The sequence below is a fragment of the Microcebus murinus genome, chromosome 3 (genome assembly GCF_040939455.1).
Source record: "Microcebus murinus isolate Inina chromosome 3, M.murinus_Inina_mat1.0, whole genome shotgun sequence".
In the NCBI taxonomy this organism is placed as follows: domain Eukaryota; kingdom Metazoa; phylum Chordata; class Mammalia; order Primates; family Cheirogaleidae; genus Microcebus; species Microcebus murinus.
The window spans coordinates 44635171-44659101 of record NC_134106.1 but is presented as its reverse complement, the minus strand read 5'-3'; the positions used below and the strand labels follow the sequence as shown (position 1 = coordinate 44659101).

At 39.2% G+C, this 23931-nt stretch overlaps 1 protein-coding gene across 2 annotated transcripts in view; it reads right to left on the bottom strand.

Moving 5' to 3' along the window:
• Positions 1-23931, bottom strand: part of ACYP2 (acylphosphatase 2) — a 163092-nt gene that overhangs the window by 4256 nt on the left and 134905 nt on the right. The window contains exon 4 of one of the 2 annotated variants that reach the window (XM_012777806.3): positions 14649-14814. The exons of the other annotated variant lie outside the window; for it this stretch is intronic. Within the exon in view, the coding sequence (XP_012633260.2) occupies positions 14661-14814 (154 nt within the window). The 3' untranslated portion in view covers positions 14649-14660. The remainder of the gene's footprint in view (positions 1-14648; positions 14815-23931) is intronic. 2 annotated transcript variants of the gene reach the window in all.

Below are 23931 nucleotides of genomic sequence, written 5' to 3'. Positions count from 1 at the left end.
ATTAAGATGGCAAAACTGTGTGGATAGTTTAGGTGCATACTTTGAAAAAGGTACTGCTTTTTGTTTGAGATATCATAAACTACACTTTTGATTTGAAACCAGACATTTCATATTTAATGACCATATATATATTTTTTCTACCATCCTTAGTGTCATAATCAAACAGTACCAGTTAATTCAATCCAATAAATATTTAAGTAGCACTTTATGCAAGTGATATTCTAGATCCTGGAGGGCATACATAGAGATTTAAAATGGAATTCTTGGCTGGGCGTGGTGCCTCACACCTGTAATCCTAACACTCTGGGAGGCCGAGGCGGGCAGATTGCTTGAGGTCAGGAGTTTGAAACCAGCCTGAGCAAGAGCGAGACCCCCTCTCTACTATAAATACCAAGAAATTAATTGGCCAACTAATATATATAGAAAAAATCAGCTGGGCATGGTGGCGCATGTCTGTAGTCCCTGCTACTCAGGAGGCTGAGGCAGTAGGATTGCTTGAGCCCAGGAGTTTGAGGTTGCTGTGAGCTAGGCTGACGCCATGGCACTCACTCTAGCTTGAGCAACAAAGCGAGACTCCGTCTCAAAAAAAATATATATATATATATAAAATAAAAGAAAAAATAAAATAGACATCTTCCCTTAGTATCTTACAATCTAATAGAAGACTTTGTGAAGTAATAAAAATGACTGTAAGGCAGACCATGATAGGCAAGGTGATTTATATAATGGAGAGAGCAATTGGGGGATTAACTCTGCTCAAGGTACTCAGAGACATCTTTGTGATGGCAATGGCACTTGACCTAAGTTTTAAAGAAAATATTAGTGGTTTTTTCAAGCATTAGAATAGGGAATGCCAATTTAAGCATGACAGAAAACTAAGAAACATAGGAAAAATATTGATAATGGTAACTAATTAAAACATCAGCTGGATGCAGTGGTTCATGCCTATAATCCCAGCATTTGGGGAGGCCAAGGCATGAGGATAGCTTGAGGTTAGGAGCTACAGACCAGCCTGAGCAAAACAGTGAGACCTCATCTCTACCAAAAAAAAAAAAAAAAGAAAGAAAAATTAGCTGGGCATGGTGGGACATGCCTGTAGTCCCAGCTACTTGGGAGGCTGAGGCAGGAGGACTGCTTGAACCTGGGAATGTGAGGTTGCTGTGAGCTAGGATCATGCCACTACCCTCATGCCCAGCAACAAAGTGAGAGGCTGTCTCAAAACAAAAAACAAGTAAAACCTTTGAATGGCCAAAAGAAAGTCTTAAAGCTAAAACAAACAGAAAACTGAAGAACTTATATAGAAGATAGTCATGCAATAGAAAAATGGGCAAAAACAGCAGCAGATGAAAGGGAAATCTAAATAGCCAATAAAAATATGTAGAAACATTCTCTTATCCCTAGTTTAAAAAAGTACAATAAAGCAAGAATAAGATACCATTTGTTACTTATGAAATGGCAGAGATTTAAAAGCTTGGTAATATCTAGTAGTGGCAGTTAGGGCATAGGAAAAGCGGCACTCTTCTACATTGCTGATGAGAACGTAAATTTGTACAGTGTCTTGAAAGAGGAACTTGGAACTACCTAACAAATTATTAAATGTCAATGTCTTGCTGTCATAGGGAGGGTACCCTGGGACATGGGCTCTGAGATGATTAGCATGCAGAAGTTAATTAGGGAGTGCTTTTAGGCTTAACAACTTGTGGGAGGCAAGGAAGGGAGACAAGATAGGACTGAGGGGGGAGCTGGGCAGTGATGCACTCTTGATGGAGACCTCAGCCGACACATGAGGCACTCTGAAGCTGAGAAGACCCTGCAGAGTTGACCTGAGTTAAGGTGAAAGGGCTGGGTTTTCATATCGCCCACGTCAACCAGTCATTAGGGGCGAGGTACTGAGGGAAGAGGATGTGGCCTTCAATGAGGTGACTTTCTTTTGTAATTTCTTCAGAGGGCTGAATGCTGAGGGCCCTCTTTGAGCAGCTCTCCCAGCATTTGGGAGAATGAGTCCTCCCATCCCGAAAGGGAATCTGAGTGGCAAATCACAGCATCCACTACACTACTCTGATGAGTGGGCAAAGGAACGAATTGAGGATGCAGGTAAAGGAGTGGTAATTGGTGGAACAAGACCCAGGGCAGTTCACAGGAAGAGGATCGAGAGATAGGTAGACTCACTGGGTGTAGATAAGAAAGGGGACACATCTCTGTATGGAAGAGAAGACAATGGGTTAAAATATTGGACCATAATTTGGAAAGGAAGAAGCATTCAAAGGAAGCTTAACATAGCTTCCATTTTCTCAGTATGAAGGAAGTAAGGTAATTTCCTGAGAATAAGGGGGGTGGAGAGTGGAGGTATAGTTGAGGGATTAAATAAAGTGAAAATGTGGAATAATTGCTATAGAAGTTAACAGATGTTAACTGAAATGAAAGAATTGCTAAAGAGCAATGAGGGCCCTTGAAGTTAGACCAGATGGCCAGAGAGCAATGTGTTCCTTAGACACCTGTCCTGCAAGCAGGTCCAAACCAGTGTGCCAGGGATCAATGCCTGGGCCAGAGGTTTCTCAGTAGGGACAATCCATGTTGGAGGGGCAGATTTAACAATTCAATCAAATGTCTCCTGGCATGAGTGATGGAGCATGAGACTCCCCATCCCCCAGTCTGCAATGGACTTTTCTTTTGCCCTGCTGCTGAGCTTGGCCTTAGGTTTTCTAAGGTGAGCAGAATAAATCACTTCATCAGGAGCCTCTGATGTTGGTATCTTGATATCTTTTCTCTTGGACTAGTCATATTCTCCAGGGAAGGCATATCCAATTTCCTGCCTAGAGGATCTGAGTCTGGCTATACATGTTCTGAGAATCTGGGAAGAAGGTTAAGGCCTCAACATTCAGCGATTTCACTGAATCCCTGATTTCAGCACTATATCTTTTTTTCAACTATGCCTGTAAGACCATCTCCAGAGGGTCTGAAACTCTGGCTTCCGCCCGGGATGAACAGAATAGCTGCTCTCTAGGCAGGCGTGGGGAAATAACTGCTTATGAAACAGATTTGGAATCAGTCCTGTAATGTTAGCCTCACATTCATGCCCACTCCCAGTGGCCTGAGCCTTGAGGGGTCTCCACTGTGATAACTGGGCCAGTCCTTGGCCCTCCCCACTCCAGGCTTCTAAGTCAGGTTTGCATTACCACCTGCTCATCTGCTTTCTGGTTTCCACGGTTTCATTGCTGCAGCTTTCTCTCCCATTCTTTGTCCTTGTGGGTGTTTAAACCTCTTAAAAAATCCTTTCCACTGATATTTAAGTGGGGTTTAGGAGAAAGAAGAGGTGAATGTATGTGTTCAAAATGTACGATCTTTAACTGAAGGATAAAGTATGGCTTTATCCTTTATATTTAAATCTTTGATACATCTGAAATTATGTGATTGCATTATACGAAAAATTAATTTTGAATGGTTAGACATTTTCCTCAGCATCTTCCACTGAATAACTTACCCTTTTCTGCAGAATTCAAATTCAACTATTATCTAACTATATATTAAATCAGGTATATGCCTTAGTCTGTTTCTAGACATTCTGTTTGGTTCCATTGATATCTTTAGTTAATCCCTAAACCAGTACCAAATCATTTTAATTATCATAGCTTTAGAATGTATTTTAACATCCAATTGTCCCTATACTTCCCTATACGCCCGTCTCCTTCTATTTAGGTGTCCTTGTTCAAACTCTTCACAACCTCTTTTAAATCTAAAAATAATTTAGAGAGAACTGACATTCTAACAATATTTAATCTTGTCATCAATAGCAAAAATTTTCTCCACTTTTCCAATTTTTAAGTTCATCACTAAAATTTTATAGTTTGCTTATTGAGGTCCTATATATTTCTTGAGAAACTTATCGTTATAGTCTATTTTTCTTGCTATTTTGAACAAAATGCTTTTTAATCATTAATGTTTTAAAACTGGCATATAGAACACCAGTGATCTCTTTATATTGTAATCAAGTGACTTACTGAATTTCCTTAGTAGAATAATAGTTTTTTCTTTTCTTTGGAGTTCCCAGGTAAACTATCCCATGAGTTTTTCCTGAATTCATTCTGTTAGTTGATTTTTATCACATTAACTGGATAATTTTAAATTGCTCTTTATTTTAAGCTATCCAGCCAGTTTGGCTACTTTCAGAAAATTGCTGCAGTAACCATATACAGAAGAAGCTACAAACAGTGTTCACCCAAGCCAAGTGGCCAGCATGACCATAATACACTGTTATGGTTCCAGCATATTTTACCTATTAGATTAGTAGACTCAATAAGTATTGAATGGATGAATTATATTTTCTTGAAACAGACTGAAGTCTAACACTTGTGCTATGAAATCTGAATCTGTTTTGTGTGCATATATCTTTCAAGTATTTCTATTTAGAAAGATGACCTACTGATAAGTTTTAAAAAGCAAAAAATAAGAAGGTTCAACTAGTAAAAACAAAAGAATAAATAGGTAAATGGGAAAATTCCATTGACATCATCTTACTTGATAACTATGTTTCCCCCTTCATTCTAATATATTTTCCATGTCTTCTGTAGAGGTTTTGAAAATAAAACTAATTTTTATAATGGTCTTTTATTCCTTTACCAAAATCATGTTGCCTTTAACCATCATAAAGTAAATATATAAGAAGAAATTTCATTGTGGATGCATTTTGTACATGTTCGATAAGGATCATAGCTGTGAAAACAATTTTTTTAATGGAATGACAAAGGACAATGATCTTGCATATATTACTTTTAAGTTTCCTTCAGGCCATCTTTGCATTAAAAAATAAATAAAACAGTGCTGATAAATGTTAAATGACCAAGGAACAATTTATTTGTTTAATAAGTTAGGTATGCTGTATTTTTTGGTCTCCATTCAGGCAGTCACCAACTATTGGTCCCCTGAGGGTTTCCACAGCATTTTCTCTAATTCTTTGGTGCAGATGGCACATATTTAGCCATCAAATATAGTAAGTGCCACATGTTTATGGCCTTGGCAGCCAGCAGAGAGGCCAGCTGTGGCCTTCTAAAATGCACTTAGGTTTTTACCCCGCCCCAGGGCCCCTTCTTTGAGTGCCCCTTGGTGAAAAGGGCCCCACCCCCACTCTGTTGTGTGCATCGTGACAACTATCACTTTCTATAATTACTATGTTTATGTAATTGTTTATGTATTCATTATGTGCCTCTCCACATTAGAATGCATATTCTAAGGAAGCAGGTTCAGAGTTATACAATTAGATTCCCAACATCTAGCATGATGCCTGGTGATGGTACTCAAAGAATACATATCCATAAATAGGTATAATTATTATGTGTCAATCAAAAATAAAATAAAACTTAGAAAAAGGAAAGAAATGAAGACCCCCATCCCCAAAGAAATAAATACTTAATGAATATGTCTTTGTCCCCTGCATGCCTTCTTCAGCTCTATAGCTTTCATGTATGGGAGGAAGGACATTTCTAGGTTCCTATACTGTCTGCACACAGAAAGGAATCCTGAGCATGGCCTTTTAAATCTTTGATTTTATCTTACACAAAACAAAACTGTCACTTTTCTTTTATACTCTTTGCAAGTTAGAGAAATAATTGCTCTTATTACAGAAAATGCTAACATATTTTTCTCACGGTAGTCCCCTATGAGATAACACAAGTAATGACTATATCCATTCTCTTAAAGGACACTGGAGGCCTATGGATCCGACCTAACAACCTGATTATATGCATGTGAACCACGTTTACTTGTACAATCAGTTCATTTATTTTTACTAGCCCCAAATTTTACTGCATTTTGTGATTGTGAGTTTACTCATTATGTAAATAAACATGGTAACTGGCTTCACCCAGAGTTCAGGATGATTCTTAGACACTGCAGGAGGCCCAAGTCCACCCTGCACGCCCAGTCATATGACATGCTGCTACATTCCATCAAGTCCAGTGCACAGTTGTATATGCTCAGATATATTGTGTAAAAATCCTTAGACATTTTTTCTTAGTATGTCAAAGATATACAAACACCTACTATTGTACTTATTGTATTAATTTTGTGATTTTCAAGCTTTTTAAAGAGAAGAATCCTTTCTTCCAACATAATCTTGCACAAAAGCTTCATGCTTATAGCATAAGAAGTGAAGTTTTTCTCTGAAGCAAGGGAATGGTTGGGGTGTGTGTGTGTGCACGTTCAGACACCACCCCACCCAGCCTTCCCCGTCCCCTAGCTACACCTAGAGCACCTCTGGGTAATTCCAAGGGCTTTGAGGAGCTCCATTTTAAAACTGCCCTCTTAACCTATCACTGAGCAAGGATGTGGGGGAGTGGAATGAATGGAGACTCCAGCATATGTAGAAATGAAAATCAACATAGGACTGTCTTTTCTATAATTCAAGTCAATTAGTGTTTCCTACATAGTAAGCTTCTAGGATGATACAAAAAATTCCATTTAACTAATATCCTTGTCTGAAACTGAGGTGAAATTAAAGCACTAGAAAGCCAACACTATCAATAATTCATAGGAGTTCTATTTCCTGAGACTAAAGTGGGGCAGCATAACCCTTTCAGATATCTCTGCAGCACCACTATAAAACATAGACCATAGCAAGAAAGCAGACTAAGAAAAGACAGCTAATGAATTAAAAGCTAATGTGGTGCAAGTTAGAAAGTATTGAGTTGTCTGCCCATTTCAAGCTTTTAAACTGGCATTAATAATGGAAGGATAGTATATAACATTTTTTGCTATTTTTCCTTTAATAAGTTTCCTTATTTGGTTACATGTGGGCAAATAATATCATAGACTTCTTTATTATCAAAACAAATGTTTTAATGGTATTTTGATATAGTGCCTAAAATATGTCAGATATGTAGGTTATGATTAGTGAAGAGTTCAGTGATTATCCAGGGAATCCCAGGACATCCATAATTAACCTAAGACAAGATTCTTCATCTTTAAAATGGTGATACTACTACTCACCCCACTGAGCTATTGAAAGGGCTAGGGAGAATGTATGTAAGTCACTTAATGCAACATCCGGCCATTAATAACCATTGTTACAGCATAGTGGTTCTCCACCTTTGCCAAAGATGGTGGACAGCCTGTTTAACAAGCTCTGTGCCCCTTGGAGTCGCACACTTCCAGTGCAACTCCACCAGTAAGACTTCTTGGTCTTGGCAGCAGTGCTTCTCAGCTGCAGTGGGAAATGGTCATTTGGCCTCCGCATTTGTGTGTGAGAGTCTGAAGAGCCACCCAGGCATGAACTATGCCCAGGATCCTGAGACCAGCCAACTACATCAAAGCAGAGAAGGCAGAACAAGTGAAGGCATAACTATAACCTCCAGCTTTCCTGCCATACCACAGCTTCTAAGTCAACAAAGTGACAGATACATCCTTCTTTCTATTTTATTTAGTGGAACAGAATACTGGCACAATGGTAATGGAAGTGGACTTTGGAATCGCTGTGCTTAGGTGTCAATATAGCTACCACTTTCTACTTGGTTATCTTGAGCAATTTTTTTAAACTGTCAGTGCCTCATCTGTAAAATGGACAGTATACTGCCTACCACACAGAGTTGTGGTGAGGATTAAATTAAATAATCTGTGTAAGTGCTTAACACGGCATCTAGAAAATAGTAAATGCTCAATTTTAAGCTATTTTCAGTATACTCAGGGTACAGTAGCAGGTAATGAAAACCATCTTAGCTATTTTAGAATGGAATTTAATATAGAGAATTAGGTCTTTACAAAATCATTGGAAGAACTAGAAAAACAGATTTAGATTGGGCCTGTTGAAGCAACTCTGCAAAATTGGCTAACGTATAAAATGCTAAAATTGTGATTCTCATGCAAATATAAAATGACATGTGTCAAAGTTTTTATTCAACATGTTAATTAATGAGGGAACCTGTAAGATGTTAGGTCCAGTTCAAAGGAGAAGTTAGACATGTATACATGTGTGTACACATGGATACATGTACATACATGGAATCAGAAATTCTGAAATCAGCTTGCTAATAGATGCAAAACTGGCTAAAATTCCATAAGGCAGGCAGCACTGTCTGATAGAACTGTAATGCAGGCCTCATCTGTAATTTGAAGTTTTCTAGGAGTCACATTTAAAAAATTAAAAAGGAGGCTGGGCGCAATGGCTCACGCCTGTAATCCTAGCACTCTGGGAGGCCGAGGCAGGAGGATTGCTGAAGGTCAGGAGTTCAAAACCAGCCTGAGCAAGAGCAAGACCCTGTCTCTACTATAAATAGAAAGAAATTAATTGGCCAACTAAAATATATATAGAAAAAATTAGCTGGGCATGGTAGTGCACGCCTGTAGTCCCAGCTACTTGGGAGGCTGAGGCAGCAGGATTGCTTGAGCCTAGGAGTTTGAGGTTGCTGTGAGCTAGGCTGACACCACAGCACTCTAGCCCAGGCAACAAAGCAAGACTCTGTCTCAAAAAATAAATAAATAAATAAAAAGGATAGATTAATTATATTGTATTTAATCTAATATAACCTAAATATTAAATATTATTTCAAGATGTAATCAATATAAACAATACATGAAATTAATCATATATTTTATATATTTTTTCATATTGAGTATTTTTAATCTGGTGTGTATTTTACACTTAAAAGACAATTCAAACTTGCCACATTATAAGTGCTCATATCACCACATGCCCATTAGCTCTTATATTAGACAATGTAGCTTTTGGGCAATTAAAAATGTTTGGGTTATCTTTTCTTCAGGGCAAAAATCAATTGTATATCTATCAGAAAAACATTAATTGGCTTTGCTATGGACAAGAATTATTTGCATTTCTACATCTTACTGCAAGCGAATTTCTACCTTACAGAGTTGTAAAACAGCCTAGATGGTAGGAAATTAATCAAAGGTGCACACCCCTGTGGAATCAGAAAATTCCTCGTTTCCACTAGATAATACCCAGAAATTCTCTGAACGACACTCCCGTATCTCTGTCTCCCAGTTCCATGCCGCGGACAATTTTTCCTGAGAGGCCTGTTAGGGGAACTGCTGGGAATCAGGAGCCATTGAAATCACTATGAACACACCCCTCATGGCAGTCCAGGCATCAGAAAGTCACCTCCAGAATCAACCCCAGAGCCAAGTGCCCTAGACCCTTACACCAGCTAAATGTATACCTCAGGCACGGCTGCCTCTCTCCGCACCACACTCGGTTCCAAATTCAAATTTCACGTGAGTCCCTCTGATTGCCGATGACTAAGTCACATTGGAAACCCTTGCTGCAAGGCAGTCAGAAACAGCTCCTTGCTCTGCAGTGTAGGAAGCATGCCAGAAGGAGTTTAGAACAGAGGCTGAGAGAGCCAATGCACCGTGTGTACCACTGCTATTGTTCAGTTAACAACTTCGTGAAATTCTACACTATGGGATTTGGGAGTACTAAAAAAGATTTTAAGAAGAGAGCAGTCAACTTAGTAAAATGACTGAAAAGTATACGTTGTCTCGATGGGTACACTTATAACTTTGATTCAAGCAATACAAAAGTCCATGTAAACCAAAGCATTTGTACCCCTATAATATTCTAAAATTTAAAAAAATTGCACACAGCTCCCTGCCCACCTGTTACCACTGTCCCCACATTCCCTGCCCCCCATTCTACTTCACCCCCTTTTTAGAATTATCACCTGTAACACATTATACTGATATCTATTCATAAGATTGATGATAGATATATTATCTTGTAGAATGCAATCTCCATCAAGGCAGATATCTTGAGTATTTTGTCCCATGATATATTTCAAATGTCTAGAAAAATTTCTGATACCTTTAACTGCTCAAGAAATATTTAATGATTTAAAAAAAAAAAGACTGAAAAGTGCTTTGGGGACCTTAGCGAGATGAGCTGCAGTGAAGTGGTGGGGGAGGAAGCCAGATTAGCAGGGTTTTAGGAGTGAGGGGGAAGTGAAGAAATGGAGACAGCAAGAATAGATCCATCTTCTGAGCTGCCTCTGAAGGGGAGGGAGACACAGAGCAGCTTTATGCATTTTTAAGGTCTTGTTCTTGGCAAGTCAAGCCTGCCTAGATTGTGAACTCGATGCCTTCCGATATTTACAACCGCCTTGTCTCTGAAGAGCAATATTGGAGGAAAATTGTTTTAGGGACACACGGTCCAGGACGCTCTCTAGTCCAGATATGTTGGAATCTACTCCCACGTGGAGCCAAATGCAAAGGGAGCTGGCCAGACACCCCTATAATTTCACCCCTTACACTGACCTGTCCACCTCCCCTCCAAAATGCTCATAAATAAAGAAATTGGGTTCGGGGGAGGGGATGCCATTAGCTGGTAAAGGGCTGCTAGATAGTTTAGAGCCAAACGTGACCCATCCCTAGCAGAGGTCATTGTTAGGCATTGTTTAAGCCTTGTTCCTGGCTCTATTTTATGTCTCCACCCTTGTTTTTAATTCCTTTTCACTTTTAAACGTCTGCTCTCTTGTTTTACATACCCTTTAAATCCTGCTAGGAACAAAGTGAGGTACATACATAGAAAGCTGTGGTTTTTCTCTCCCTTGTTGATACAGTTTCTTTGATTTTTGTAATGGAAATTGGGGGGGGGTGCGTATGTATTTTTGCTTTACAACCGACTTTGCAAGATACCTTTTCCATTAAAGTGAGGCATGTAACGTTCTGTGGTCACAAAAAAGTATCTCCCAGGCAGCTGTCTCTGTCTCCGGGCCACCATTCTGTCTGTGACCATGGACTCCAAGACTGAGAGTGCTCAGCTGGGGGTAGCAAGGGCTGGGTCACTAATGAGCAGAGGCCACCCACGGGCTGTGACCTCCTTGCAGACAGGTGCATGCACAGATTTCAAGAGAAATTCGTGAAATGTCTCCCTGACAGTCCCTTTGAAAATAAATTTGTGCACAGTTGAATCAAAAGAATATTTCAAAGGTAGAATGGAAAGGCAGCTAATGACACAAGAACCACTGGAAGAACGGGAGATTTGCTAGATGGAAAGTCATTAAATTTTAATGGAAAGAAGACTGTTCGACTGTGCTTTAAAGACATCTTCTGTGACAGAATACATTGCACTACCAGTTGTTAACCCTGAAGATGGGGGCTCTCAGAATGCCTTTAAATATTTGACTAGAATCAAAATAGTGAAGATCTTCTTTATGGATATGTCTCATAGATGGGGAAATGGTTTATCTTTCGAATGTCCCAGGATTTAAAAAAAATTACTGTTCTTTTTAGATTCTCATTTTCCCCTAGGAGAGTGTTTTGTCTTTAAATCCAAGAGTGTGACTCAGTTCCACAGGGAGGCTCATGACAGGAGGTTAAGAATGATGTAATAGTTTCAGTTTGTAAGCGGTCGCCTGTAAATGGTACGTTTATGTGAATTATAATACTCTCAATATTTTTTCAGCACTAATGCGTTAAGTGCTCACAAGCTTCAGTCTTTTATGTAGACAGAGATGGTCATAAAAATGTTTTCCTATTTTTGTACTCAAAGCCAGTTTATTTCCTTTTTTAAATAAAAATACAAAACAAAATAGAAAGGAGAAATATGTATCTTCCTAATATTATTATTTTTTGAGACAGGGTCTCATTCTGTTGCCCAGGCTAGAGTGCTGTGGTGTCAGCCTAGCTCACAGCAACCTCAAACTCCTGGGCTCAAGCGATCCTTCTACCTCAGCCTCCCGAGTAGCTGGGACTACAGGCATGCGCCACCATGCCTGGCTAAATTTTTCTATATATTTGTAGTTGTCCAGCTAATTTCTTTCTATTTTTAGTAGAGACAGGGTCTCGCTCTTGCTCAGGCTGGTCTCAAACTCCTGAGCTCAAATGATCCACCCGCCTCAGCCTCTTGGAGTGCTAGGATTACAGGCGTGGGCCCTAATAATTTTTTGGAGGCTATAAAACGAAGTCATTGCTAAATCCCAATAAACATGTTTCTGTCTAAATTCTGAAAACTAAAATTGAGTGTAGTGTCATCCTAGTAACAAAAAATGTAAATAGTCTGGGCCTGTTGGATGATGTAAATCTGCTGTACTTTTCATTAAAAAATATAATTTATTAACAGCTTGATGAGTATTAGACAAATAAAAGGACCTCACAGTATATCCAAGCTGCCCATCTAGTGGGAGGTGACAAAGGGGAAGGAGGAAATATTAGAGGCTGGAAGGGAGAAAAGAGAAAAAAAGATTTAATGGAAGTGGTTGACAGACATGTAATGACCCCCCCTCCTCTAAGGTAAAATTCTACATAATTTTAATATCGCACTCTAAAATGTGCTCAATTTCCATAACATCATTAATAAAATGACCAAAGAATATCTAGTAACCAGAATCAAAATGCAGTTTACATTATATTACATCTCCCTCTTTTGAATTGAAAGCTACTCTTATAGCAGATACCTGTCATTCTTTAGTTTTCCAAATGACTTTTAGACAAAGTAGCTTTAGGCATATAAACCCGAACTCAGAGTCACATCTTTGCATCTCAATAGAATTAAAAGTCTGTGGTCTCAGAAGTTACAACTACAAAGCTAACACCAGAAGATGGGTCCTGCTGTGGAAGAAACTGGGCTCCCTGACGTTGGGTCTAGAAAATGCGGTTTGGGCCTGGCAGTCAGCCAGACGAGTCATCCTTAATGTTTGGGAGCCTCTACTAATGACACACTATTTCCTGCTACTGCTACACTTACATCAAAGAAAGAAAGAATAACTGACTAGCAGCATCCTGTAGAATCCTATGAGGCACCATTGCATTGGTGGAATCGCCAAAAGTTTTCAGTGGTCTAGGAAATTGATCTTAAAAGCATTCTCTGAGATGATCAAGCTTAGGAGAACAGAAGTATGCTAACCAAATTCACAGAAGATCAATTTATAACCTAGAATATCATGTATCACTTCTATTAGGTGTTGTGTGTTTGGCAAATAAATCAGCCATTTATATAAGAATTTTTCTATTGAGGAAGTGCACTAATGAGACCAGAATCACATTAGATTGTTCTCTAGTCTAGGGGAAATCTGGCCTAGAGAGTATTTAATGATGGTACCCTCTTCCTTTGGAGGCACTGAAGAAATGGTGATATGGATCACCTTTTAAAAAAACACACCACCTACTGCTTTTCACTTAACACATAATTGCTTCAGACAAATTAATGAGGCTATAGGTTTTTTTTGTTTTTTTTTTTTTTTTTTTTTTTTTTTTGAGACAGAGTCTCACTTTGTTGCCCAGGCTAGAGTGAGTGCCATGGCGTCAGCCTTGCTCACAGCAACCTCAATCTTCTGGGCTCAAGCGATCCTCCTGCCTCAGCCTCCCGAGTAGCTGGGACTACAGGCATGTGCCACCATGCCCAGCTAATTTTTTGTATATATATGTTTTTAGTTGGTCAATTAATTTCTTTCTATTTTTGGTAGAGACGGGGTCTCGCTCAGGCTGGTTTCGAACTCCTGACCTTGAGCAATCCGCCCGCCTCGGCCTCCCAAAGTGCTAGGATTACAGGTGTGAGAGGCTATAGTTTTTTTATAGTTGTATCGTTCCTGTCCTGATGATCTCCTGGTCACCTCCATTATATGGAAACACAGTCCTGTCTATTAGTCTGTTCCTGTTTCTAGGGCAGAGACAAGGGAAAACCTATCATTTATTGTATTCGATTTACAAACCGTATCTTAAGGCAGTTTGCTTTGAAAGAGGTGGTTTTTGTTTGTTTCAATTTTGGAAGGCAACATTTCTGCTATTTTCCCTAGATTCCGGAAAGCGAGCCCTTTCTAACTCGCAGCTATAGGAGTAGCAGGAGACTGCAGGAATGCCCCTTTCCCCAGAGAGTTAGTCCCAAAGGGAATGAGCAGAAGGGTCATAGTGCTCTCTAAGACAATCAAGGAGCAGCACGTAGAGTCAATAAGCTTATTAGGGCAGGCACTATGGCATGTGCCTATAATCCCAGCTACTCAGGAGGCTGAGGTGGGAGAATTGCTTGGGGCTAGGAGTTTGAGGATAGCCTGGGCAACATAGGCCCTATCTCTAAAAAAAATTTTTTTAATGTTTATTAGGGAATATTCCCATTACTATAGTTGTTCAAACTACCCTTAAACCTAGAGGCTTCAAACACTATCCTGCCTACAAGTCTGCAATCTGGGCAGAGCTCAATAGGGAAAGCTCATCTCTGCCACACAATATTGACAGCAGCTCTAAGTCTGAGGACTGGAATAACTGGGATTCCCTAGAGGTCTGGCAAGTGTTGCTGGGAAAAATTAATCAACTGGGTTCTAGACCAGCTGGGGCTCCCCAGGCATCTCTTTCCATCCCTACATGGCCTCTCCAGCGTGGTGGCTTCAGAGTAACCAGACTTTTTATGTCAGCGTTGTCTCAGGATACAAAAGCACATGTCCAATAGAGAGAAAGAGCCGGGCAGAAGGTGTACTCCCTACTTAGTCCTGGAAGACACTCAGTGTCACCTCTACCACATTCCATTCCATCAGTTAAAAGCCAGTCACTAAGGCCAGCCCAGGTTCAAGGTGAGGGGAATTAGACTCTACCTGCTATGATCTGAATATGTCCCTCAAAATTCATATGTTGAAATTTAAGTGCCAATATGATAGTATTAAGAGGTGGGGCCTTCAGAATCTGGTTAAGTCATGAGGGCATAGCCTCATTCGTACCTTATAAAAGTGCTAGAAGGTGTAATCTGTTCCTTCTGTCCCTTCTGCCACATGAGGACCGAGCATCAGTCTCCTCTGGAGGAGGAAACAGTGTTCCAAGTGCCATCGTGGAAGCAGGCATTGAATCTGCCAGTGCTTTGGATCTTGGACATCGAAGCCTCCAAAACTGTGAGAAATTCATTTATTTGTAAATTACCCAGTCTAAGGTATTTTGTTACAGCAACATGAATGGGGTAAAATACTACTGTTAATGAGAGGAGTGTCAAAATATTGGGAGACATGTTTTAAAATCACCAGAGTAATTTTATATAAAGAATGTGAGAGTATACCATTATTTATTCGTTCATTCAAAAATACTTATGAAGCTTTTATCATATACTACATAAACATGGCTTTTTAAACTTTAAAAAAGATTCTAGATATTCTAGTTGAGACAACTCACATTTGGACATGGTTTTATACATGGAGAAGGTTGGTTTTAGTTTAGGCCTGCCTTTGAAAGTGCTGAAACTAGCACGAGATATCAGATGATGACAAATCATCCATTTGGAAGAGTATAATCTAAATAGCATAAATGGATTTTTATAAGAACTCATTAAAAACCTGAGAAAATGGAAGTATAAATCCTTATTCAATATAAACATTCTAGAAAAGTTATTTGTTGAATAAATTACTATAGAAGAAAATCATTTTTTCTACCAATTTTATACTTTCAGTGACTGATACATAAGAAAAGTTTTCCTTTAGTTCTAAAATATCTCAGGTTGCCCAGTATGAAAAGAAGATTGTTTTCTGATAAAGAAAAGGTAAAATATGAAAGACACAGATGAGTATATTAGTTAGGGTTAGATTCAGCTTTGAGGCACACTAGTAGTAGCTTGAACAAGGTAGTTTACAGACAGTCCCTGACTTACAATGGTTCAATCTAATGATTTTTCAATTTTCCAATGGTGCAAAAGTGATGGGCATTTAGTAGAAATCTTCAGATTTTGAATTTTGATCTTCTCCTAGGCTTAGCACTATGTAGTATGATTCTCTCTCATGATGCTGGGCAAGGGCAGTGAGCAGCAGCTCCCAGTCAGCCATGTGATCACTGATCACGAGGGTGAACAACTGACACTCTACTATGGTGTATGGTGTTGCCAGGTGATTTTGCCCAACTGCAGGGTAAGTGTGCTAAGCACACATAAAGTAGGCTAGGCTGTGCTCTGATATTAGGCAAGTTAGGTGTATTAAATGCATTTTTGACTTATGATATTTTCAACTTACAATGAGTTTAGTGGGAAATAACCCCCTTGTAAGTTGAGGGGTATCTGTATTTCTCTTTATATGATAATATGAAGGAAGCCCGGAGGTGGGTCATCCAGGACTGGTGTGAAGTGTGACAGCTCCATGACCCTTGAGACCTTCCCAGCTCACCACTCAGCTATTTCTAGGATGTCATCTTCCATCCTAATCACCCAAGATGGACCCACCAGAGCCCCAACCATCACATCTGTAGTCCAGGCAGTGGGATGGAGGAGGAGCAACAAAGAGGAAAAGCATGTGTGTCTGCAGTATTTTGAAAAGATTTTCCAGCAGCTGCCATACTATACTACTGATTACCTCTTATTGGCCAGAGTTCAGCTACAAATGAGGGTGGGAAATGGAATCAATGTAGGCTTTATTCTGAGTGGCTACGTGCCCAGTAAAATCACTTGTATTACAATAGAAGGGGAGGATGGTTACTGGAGGGCAGCTAGCAGTCTTAGCCACAGTGTGGAAATGCAGTATTCTGTTTTGGGCACATTAAGCATGAGATGCCTCTTAGACACCCATGTAAACAATAGGATATATGAGCCTGGAATTTAGGGAAGAGATTTAAACAGGTTATAAATTGGGAATTCATTAGCCTATAGGTGACATTTAATGCCATAGGACTAGACAGCAATACATGGGGAATGAATGGAGACAGAAGAGAAGTGGTCAGCAAGAGATGCATCCAGCAGAACAGACTGTGAAGACGTAGCAAGTGAGGCAGGAGGAAAGCCAGGAGGTCATGGTGTCCTGAAAGCCCAGTGCTATAGTCTGAATGTTTGTGTCCCCTGAAATTCATGTGTTAAAACTAATACCTAATGTGATAATATTGAGAGATAGGACTTTTGGGAGTTGATTAGATAATGAGGGTGGAGCCCTCCAGACTGGGATTAGTGCCCTTATAAAAGAGGCCCAAGAGATCTCTTTTCTGCCGCATGAGGGCACAACTAGAAGGTGCAATCTTTGCAGCAGGGAGTGAACTATCACCAGACGTTGACTCTGCTAGTGCCTTGATCTTGAACTTCCCAGCCTCCAGACCTATGGGCAGTATATTTACACTGTTTGTAAATTATTCACCCTGAGGTATTTTGTTACAGCAGCCCAAACAAACTAAGACCCACAGCCAAGGAAGTGTTTCGAGAAGGGAGATTCCATAGTCAGGCTGCTGAGAGTCTGAGCAACATTCAGCCTGAGAACAGATCAGTGGGCTTGGCGAGGAGGCCTGAGTGGGCTTGCTGGGAGGGAGGGAGGAGAAAACAGGAGGATGAGGAAGTGGAAACAGTCACTATAGACAGCATTACCAGGGAGGTGTGCTACAAGGGGCAATAGCTAGAGAAGAATGTGGGATCTAGATGTGGAAAACAATTGTAGATATCAGGGTACGTTTGTATGCTTACGGAAATGATCTAACAGAAAAGGAAAAGGTGACAATGTGGAAGAGCAACAATAGCAGTAGCAAACCAGGACCCAGAGTACAACTGGAGCAACAAGAAGAGAAGACGAAGAAAAGGAGAGAGACTGAGACACACAGAGTTTAGACAAGAGAATGGGATAAGAGATAAGAATTAGAGAGACCACGAAAAAATACTAGGTGAATATATTCCAGCAGTGAAATTGACAGTAGTAAATACTCAAAAGACAAAGAAGACCCAGCTCAAGGGCCACCTGAGTTTGGTGGTGGCTGCTTGGGGCTCTATGTTGAGGACACAGGTGAAGACTTATCCAGGCTCAGTGGGACAAAGTGCAGTGATCAGTGACATGCTCCCTCCCCCTCAGTATTCTGACTTGAATAGCTCATGTAGCCTACTTTGACCTACAAGTGTGTGGATGCCTTTTATGTGTCCAGCTTTGGCTTTTAAGTATGTATTTGTTGGGTTTTTTTTTTCCTAGTTTAAATAACATTATAAGTACAGTTATAATCTTTTCCACTTAATATAAAGATAATTTGTTTTTATGTCAATAGATCAATATCTATATCATTTTAAATGCCTTTCAAGTCTTTCATTATAAAGGTGGACTCATTGTATTTAATCAACTTCCTATTCTTGGAAATTCAAGTTCCAATTGTTAAAATACACTTAAATATTTACTTGTAAACCTCCTCCTACTAGATTATACCTACCTTATGATCTGGAAGGCACTGTGAAGTCATGGTTTAAAAGCATGGGCTGTTGAGAGAGACTCAGCCCTCTGGGGTTCAGATGACTGCTACCCTAGTTCCTAGCTGTGCAGCCTTGGGTAAGTTACTTAATCTCTGTGTCTCAGTGTCGTCTTCTGTAAAAGGGAGTTATAATATTTCTACCTTACAGGAGTATTGTGAAGGTGAAAGGAGTTAATCTATGTAAAATATTGCGCACAGTGCCTGGGGCATGGAAAGTATGCAGTACAGGTTAGCTCATATGACTGAGGGGGGCTTGTGTCTCCCCACCTCTGACCTCAGTGCCCAGCCCAAGGGGTGATAAGGAGAAGGTGCTCAATGAGTTGCTTGTTGAATGAATGATTTGCACAGATCTTTGATAACAATATTAAAAGATTATAATCCTAGTTGTAAAGACAGGACTAAATTGGAAATCTTTAATCGGAATTTTGAGTCAAGATATTAATCCCTAACAGAAGGATTGTAGATAGCAATTGGGATAAATTTCATCTTTTTGTTTATTTTCAGTCATTTATTCAGTGGAAGGATAAAGCCCAAAATGTGTCACAAATCATTGAATTGAAAATGCCACTGTGAAAATTATTTTTTCAAAAAGATTTTCAATTAACCATGCTGTGTCTTAAATTCATGACTTATCCTCCTAAATTTGTCACCTTAAATTTAGGAAAAATCATTTTATTATTTATTAATTAAAACAGTAACATTTGCTCATTGCACAAATTTAAACAGCATAGAAATATGGGAAGCAGAAAGTGAAAGCTCTCCCTTCTCACCTCCCAGCCCCTCTTAGATGTTGCCACTCTTTGAGGGTGGACTCTTTCACACCTTTCCTGTGCATACACAAATATGAGTATACACGTAACTATTAATACATGTGAGCTCACCCATACAGAGGATAATCATCACTTAATTATAAGTCACACCGCTCCAGTATCATATTAAAAAAAAACAACTTCTCAGCAATTTCTATCAGAAAAGATGGTCACCAGTCTGGTGTTCTTATCCACCAAATCCCAGTGATTTCTCTGGGAGTGGGTAGCTCAGCATAGTTAGTTAATCACTTAAAAGCAAATGTTTTTGTTCTACTAATTAGGAAATGAGAATTTAGTACTTTTTCTTAAACATTCATAGGAATAGATGGGGAAAAACACGTGACCCTAAAGTAAGATCACATCAGTCAAAAAATTTCCAAGATCTTGATATTTGACCATAACAGTGATCTGCCTACGGCAGAGCAAAGCAAGTATGGAACAGGGCGAGGACACAGAGGAGGACTGGGAGACAGGCTGGAAATTGTCTGAAAATGTTAAAACAGATTTTTAGCTTCCCATCATCCCTGATGGCAAGATTTGTTGATCATTTATTCATTTTATTTAAAGTCCCCAATCCCTAACTCCAACAGACATGGAAGTATAAATCTTAGGATTTAAAATTGTATTCTTTGAAGGATTTGGAGAAATCATATATTCTTTTGTTTTTTCATAAGAGGTTTTAATTTACTACTTAAGTCAAACTTCTGAGGCAAAAATACTTAAATTAAGATATATTTCATTACCAAGAGAACTGGGGTCTCCTGGGTAATGAATTATGAATAAAAGCACCTAAAATGAATAGCAACAGTCACTTCAGCTCCTTCATGGAGGGATGCAGTAAATAAGTAAATGTGAAAAGAAAAATGGAAATAAACAGTAATGAAGCTTGCTAATTGTGTAGCTTGCTTCTGTTATAACTCATTCATTCTAAAGAAGAAAATAATTAGCTGGTAGGGTATAATTACTATTTTTATAACTCTCATTCGAATAGATTTAATTGAATTTGTGTAGTGGGAAGAAAGTGGAACTTGGTAAAGCATTTTCCATAATCATCTAGGTTCTACGCTGCTGCGATCTATATTTAACTCTTTACAAAATGATCCCACAATTAAGATCTCTTTCCTGGTTCTCTCACCAGGAGTTTTAGGACTCCCCTGTACAAGAATAGTGTTTTGATTTGGACCTTTTAATTTTATTTCATAACATAAGAGCCTAGAATTAGCTTCCACATCACAAAAAAATGGAGCACAAGGGTCTCACTAGACTCTAGCTCTGATGATCACATGGTATCTTTGCTTCTCTAGTTCCAAGGAGATGGGGATTCTCACCCAACTGAAGTTCTGTCTAGCCACCATCATCAGCCCATCCTTACCTGTCCTAGGCATCGGGCAGGCTTATAACCTGCACCTCTCACCTATTGACTGAGACATATGTATCCCCTATATCATCCACTGTGCCTGTGCACTGTGGTAGCACCAATGATTTGCTTTATATGTGGTTCTTAATTTGATAGCTGAATTAAATAGATAAGTTATCTGGCATTCAGGGTGTCAGAATATACACCAATGTCAGGAAAAGGAAATTGAGCCTTGACTTCTGAGCTGCAATGACAAGGTTAATTATAACTAGATTCTAATATTAAGTCACCAAGATTGAGACTAATCAGGTGTTGAGTCAAGATAATAAACTAGAGTTGATAATACAGAGAATAATCTACTTTTGGATAGTGCTTTGCTGTTTTCAAAATGTTTTTAATTATGTTATTTCATTTAAACCTCCAACATTTCTGAGGAAGGTATTATTATTTCCATGTATAAATGAAGAGACTGGGGCTCACAGAAATAAATTACTCTCCCTTGTGGTGATGTTTCCTTTTCCACCTGACTTTAATGCACATTCTATGATCTTGACACCTGGTAGATTCTTTTCAAAGAATTAATAAATCAATGAAGCTAACCACTCAATAGAACATAAACCTACTTTCCAGTTACCATCTCATTTATTTTTCTCTCAATTAAGTTTAAGAGTAAAATCTACTCAATGTCTCTTCCCTATGTCTCACTAACTCTTCAATCCATTGATTTGGGTTTCCAAGCCCACCCCTCCACTAAAACTGCTCTCAGAATGTCACAGACCTCTAACTCCCTAAAGGTAAGGCATACATTTTTATCATCTTACTTGACATTTCTCCTCCTCTCTGCCCCCGGCTTCTGAGACACCAGTCTTTTGTTTCCCTCTCATGTCTCTAGGTGAGCCTCTCAGTGGGGCTTCCCTTATTGTTCAATCCCTTTTGTGATCTCTAGGCTTAATCCCTTGGTTTTTTTAATCTCTATCTACTCTCTGAATGATTTCCATCTAAGTCCAGATTTAGCCCCAAAGTTCCAGATTCATACAACCCACTGCTTGCTGGGTCTCCCCCATCATGCCTCATCCACCTCCACCCACCTCCGTGTCCCTGCCTCCTCTATGGGCTCTTTCTCCTACATTCTGAAACCTGATAGTCTGAGTAGTTGCAGACTTTCAAACATCCCTGCACAGTCAATCAACCTTATGTTCTCTTGACTTTACTTGTCTTTGATATATCTTTCTTCTTCTCCATCCTTATCACCCCTGACTTACATCAGGCTCTTGTCTGTTTGCTGGGAATATAGATCCAGATTGCCTCTGAGGTTTGGGGCCATTATTTAGTAGGTGCAATGAAAAAAAATTGAGATTTGTGTCCTTCCTGTCACACTGTTTGGCTATGGACATCTCCTATTGGATCTCAATGAGGGGTCTTGGTCAGGAATGATGGAAAATTATAAACCACAACTTGCATGTTACCTTCACAGTGGTTGAATTTTATCTTAAAATAGCTACAGAAAAAGATGAGGTGGCAAATGCAAACCATTTAACAAACAGGTATTAGATATGTACTCTGTAATCTGTGCTAGGCCTCTGGGCTACAAAGACAAGTATGGCATGGCCCCTGTCCCCAACCCACTCACAGTCGAGTGGGAAAGGTAAATGCTGACAATCGGGCACGTAAATGCTGACAATCGGGCACGATAAATGTGATGATGAAGGGTATGAGTATTCATTCTGTCCTCACTGCAGTAAGCCTTGGAGGTGGTGGGGGAGGGCGGGCAACCTGCCTGAGAAGGTAGAGGAGGGCTTCCAGGAGAAGTGAAAATGCTCTCTACCTTGCAAAAAACTTACGAGTCCATAGCTCTGGATCCTACCATTGGGGATTCTGGGAATTCTGCTGGTTGTTTTCTCAGATGGCAGAATTATCCCAAATGAGTTACATAACCTCTGTGATACCCAATCTCCATATCTCTAACGTGAAAGGTCGGTTTAAATCAGGGGTTGGCAACCCTTTTCTGCACAGGGCCAGACAGCAAATGTGTCAGGCTTTGTGGTCCATACAGCCTCTCTCACTTTTACCCAACTCTGCCGCAGTAGTGAGCAAGCAGCCACAGACAACACGTGAACAAGAGGGCCTGGCTGTATTCCAGTACGACACTGTTTACGAAAACAAGCAGCAGGCTGGATTTGGCCCACTGGTCCCAGTGACGTCATGATGTCTTCCAGATTTACCATTCTATACGTTCATGAAACAGCAGTCCTTAAGTACTTGATATACTACTTTTATGTTGGTTTTTTAAATACACTTTTGTTGTGGTTGATTAGCTCAGTAAATTTAAATGTGGCATTAAAAAATGGTAAGATTTGGGGTTTGATCTGTCATGGGTCAGTTAGCATCTCTGTTCCATGATCATACACATCAAAGACTTCAACAAATTGATGGCCCTGCGTGGAGCCAGATAGAGCTGTGTGCCTGGACAAATGCCATCCCTCCCTGCTGCTAAGAACACAATCCCAACACACGCCCCCCTCTGATAATGGTACAGCAGTGTCCTCTTTACATACAGACCAACAGCATTTAGTTCCTTTCAAAAGAGCAAATTATTTTTAAGATAAGTTGTCAATATAATATCTGGCATTGGAAACCTATAAGTAAATAGCTATGTCTCCTTAGGAAAACTTAATAAATCAAATTGATTGTTATGGCTACTGAGCAAAAGAAGAGTAAAAAAAAAAATTATACTTTTATACACATAAGCTAAGGCAGAATCAGCAAACTTTATATGTCAAAGAAGCCATCAATCCTCCTTTTCCAATGGTAGATGTTGTTAATCAATCCTAGCACTTTCCCCCACAGCCCCTGAATGTGTTCTCATAATTCTTCCAAACACATTGAACCAGGAAGCTATGCCAAGTTGACTGGCATTACAATGCTAGATGAAGTCTATTGTTATATTGCAACAAAAGTTACTATGCCTTATTTTTCCTATTATTTTCTATTCCTACCAATAAGTTATTCTAACTAAAAAAGATACACATGTAACATTGGTGGCAGCAGCTATAAAATTCAACAATACAAAAATGAAGATAGTATAAATCTCATACATAGAAGACAAGAGTATAAATCACTAAAAACCTTTTATAGACAATAACTTGGCATTGTTTATTAGAAGCCTTAAAATGTGCATACCAGTCGGGCACTTGGGAGTTTATTGTATTCTCCCTCCTTTTTGGGGTATGTTTGAAACTTTCTATAATATGTTTTTAGAGGGTCCAATGAAGATAAAATACCATGGTATATGATAAGTGATATATTATTACATAAGGTAAAATCTAAAGTAATAAAACAGAACTGAAATAATGAATGTTGCTTAACTGTAGAAAGCTTTAAGCCTGTGATGATCTAGCATATGAAATTATCAAACAGATTTCATTATTGAAATCATTTTACTAATTTCTTAATATGCATATTAAAGGATTTATATGTACATACTTATAAATGCATTAAATATCTCTGGAAAAATAAATGGAAACTAGTACAAACAGTTGTCTCCCAGGCAATTTAAATATATAACAATTAGGAATTGTTTAAATAAGTTATTTCCATATAAAGGAATAATAGCCACTAAAATTATGAAAATGAATTTTTAGTAATATACAAAGATGTTTG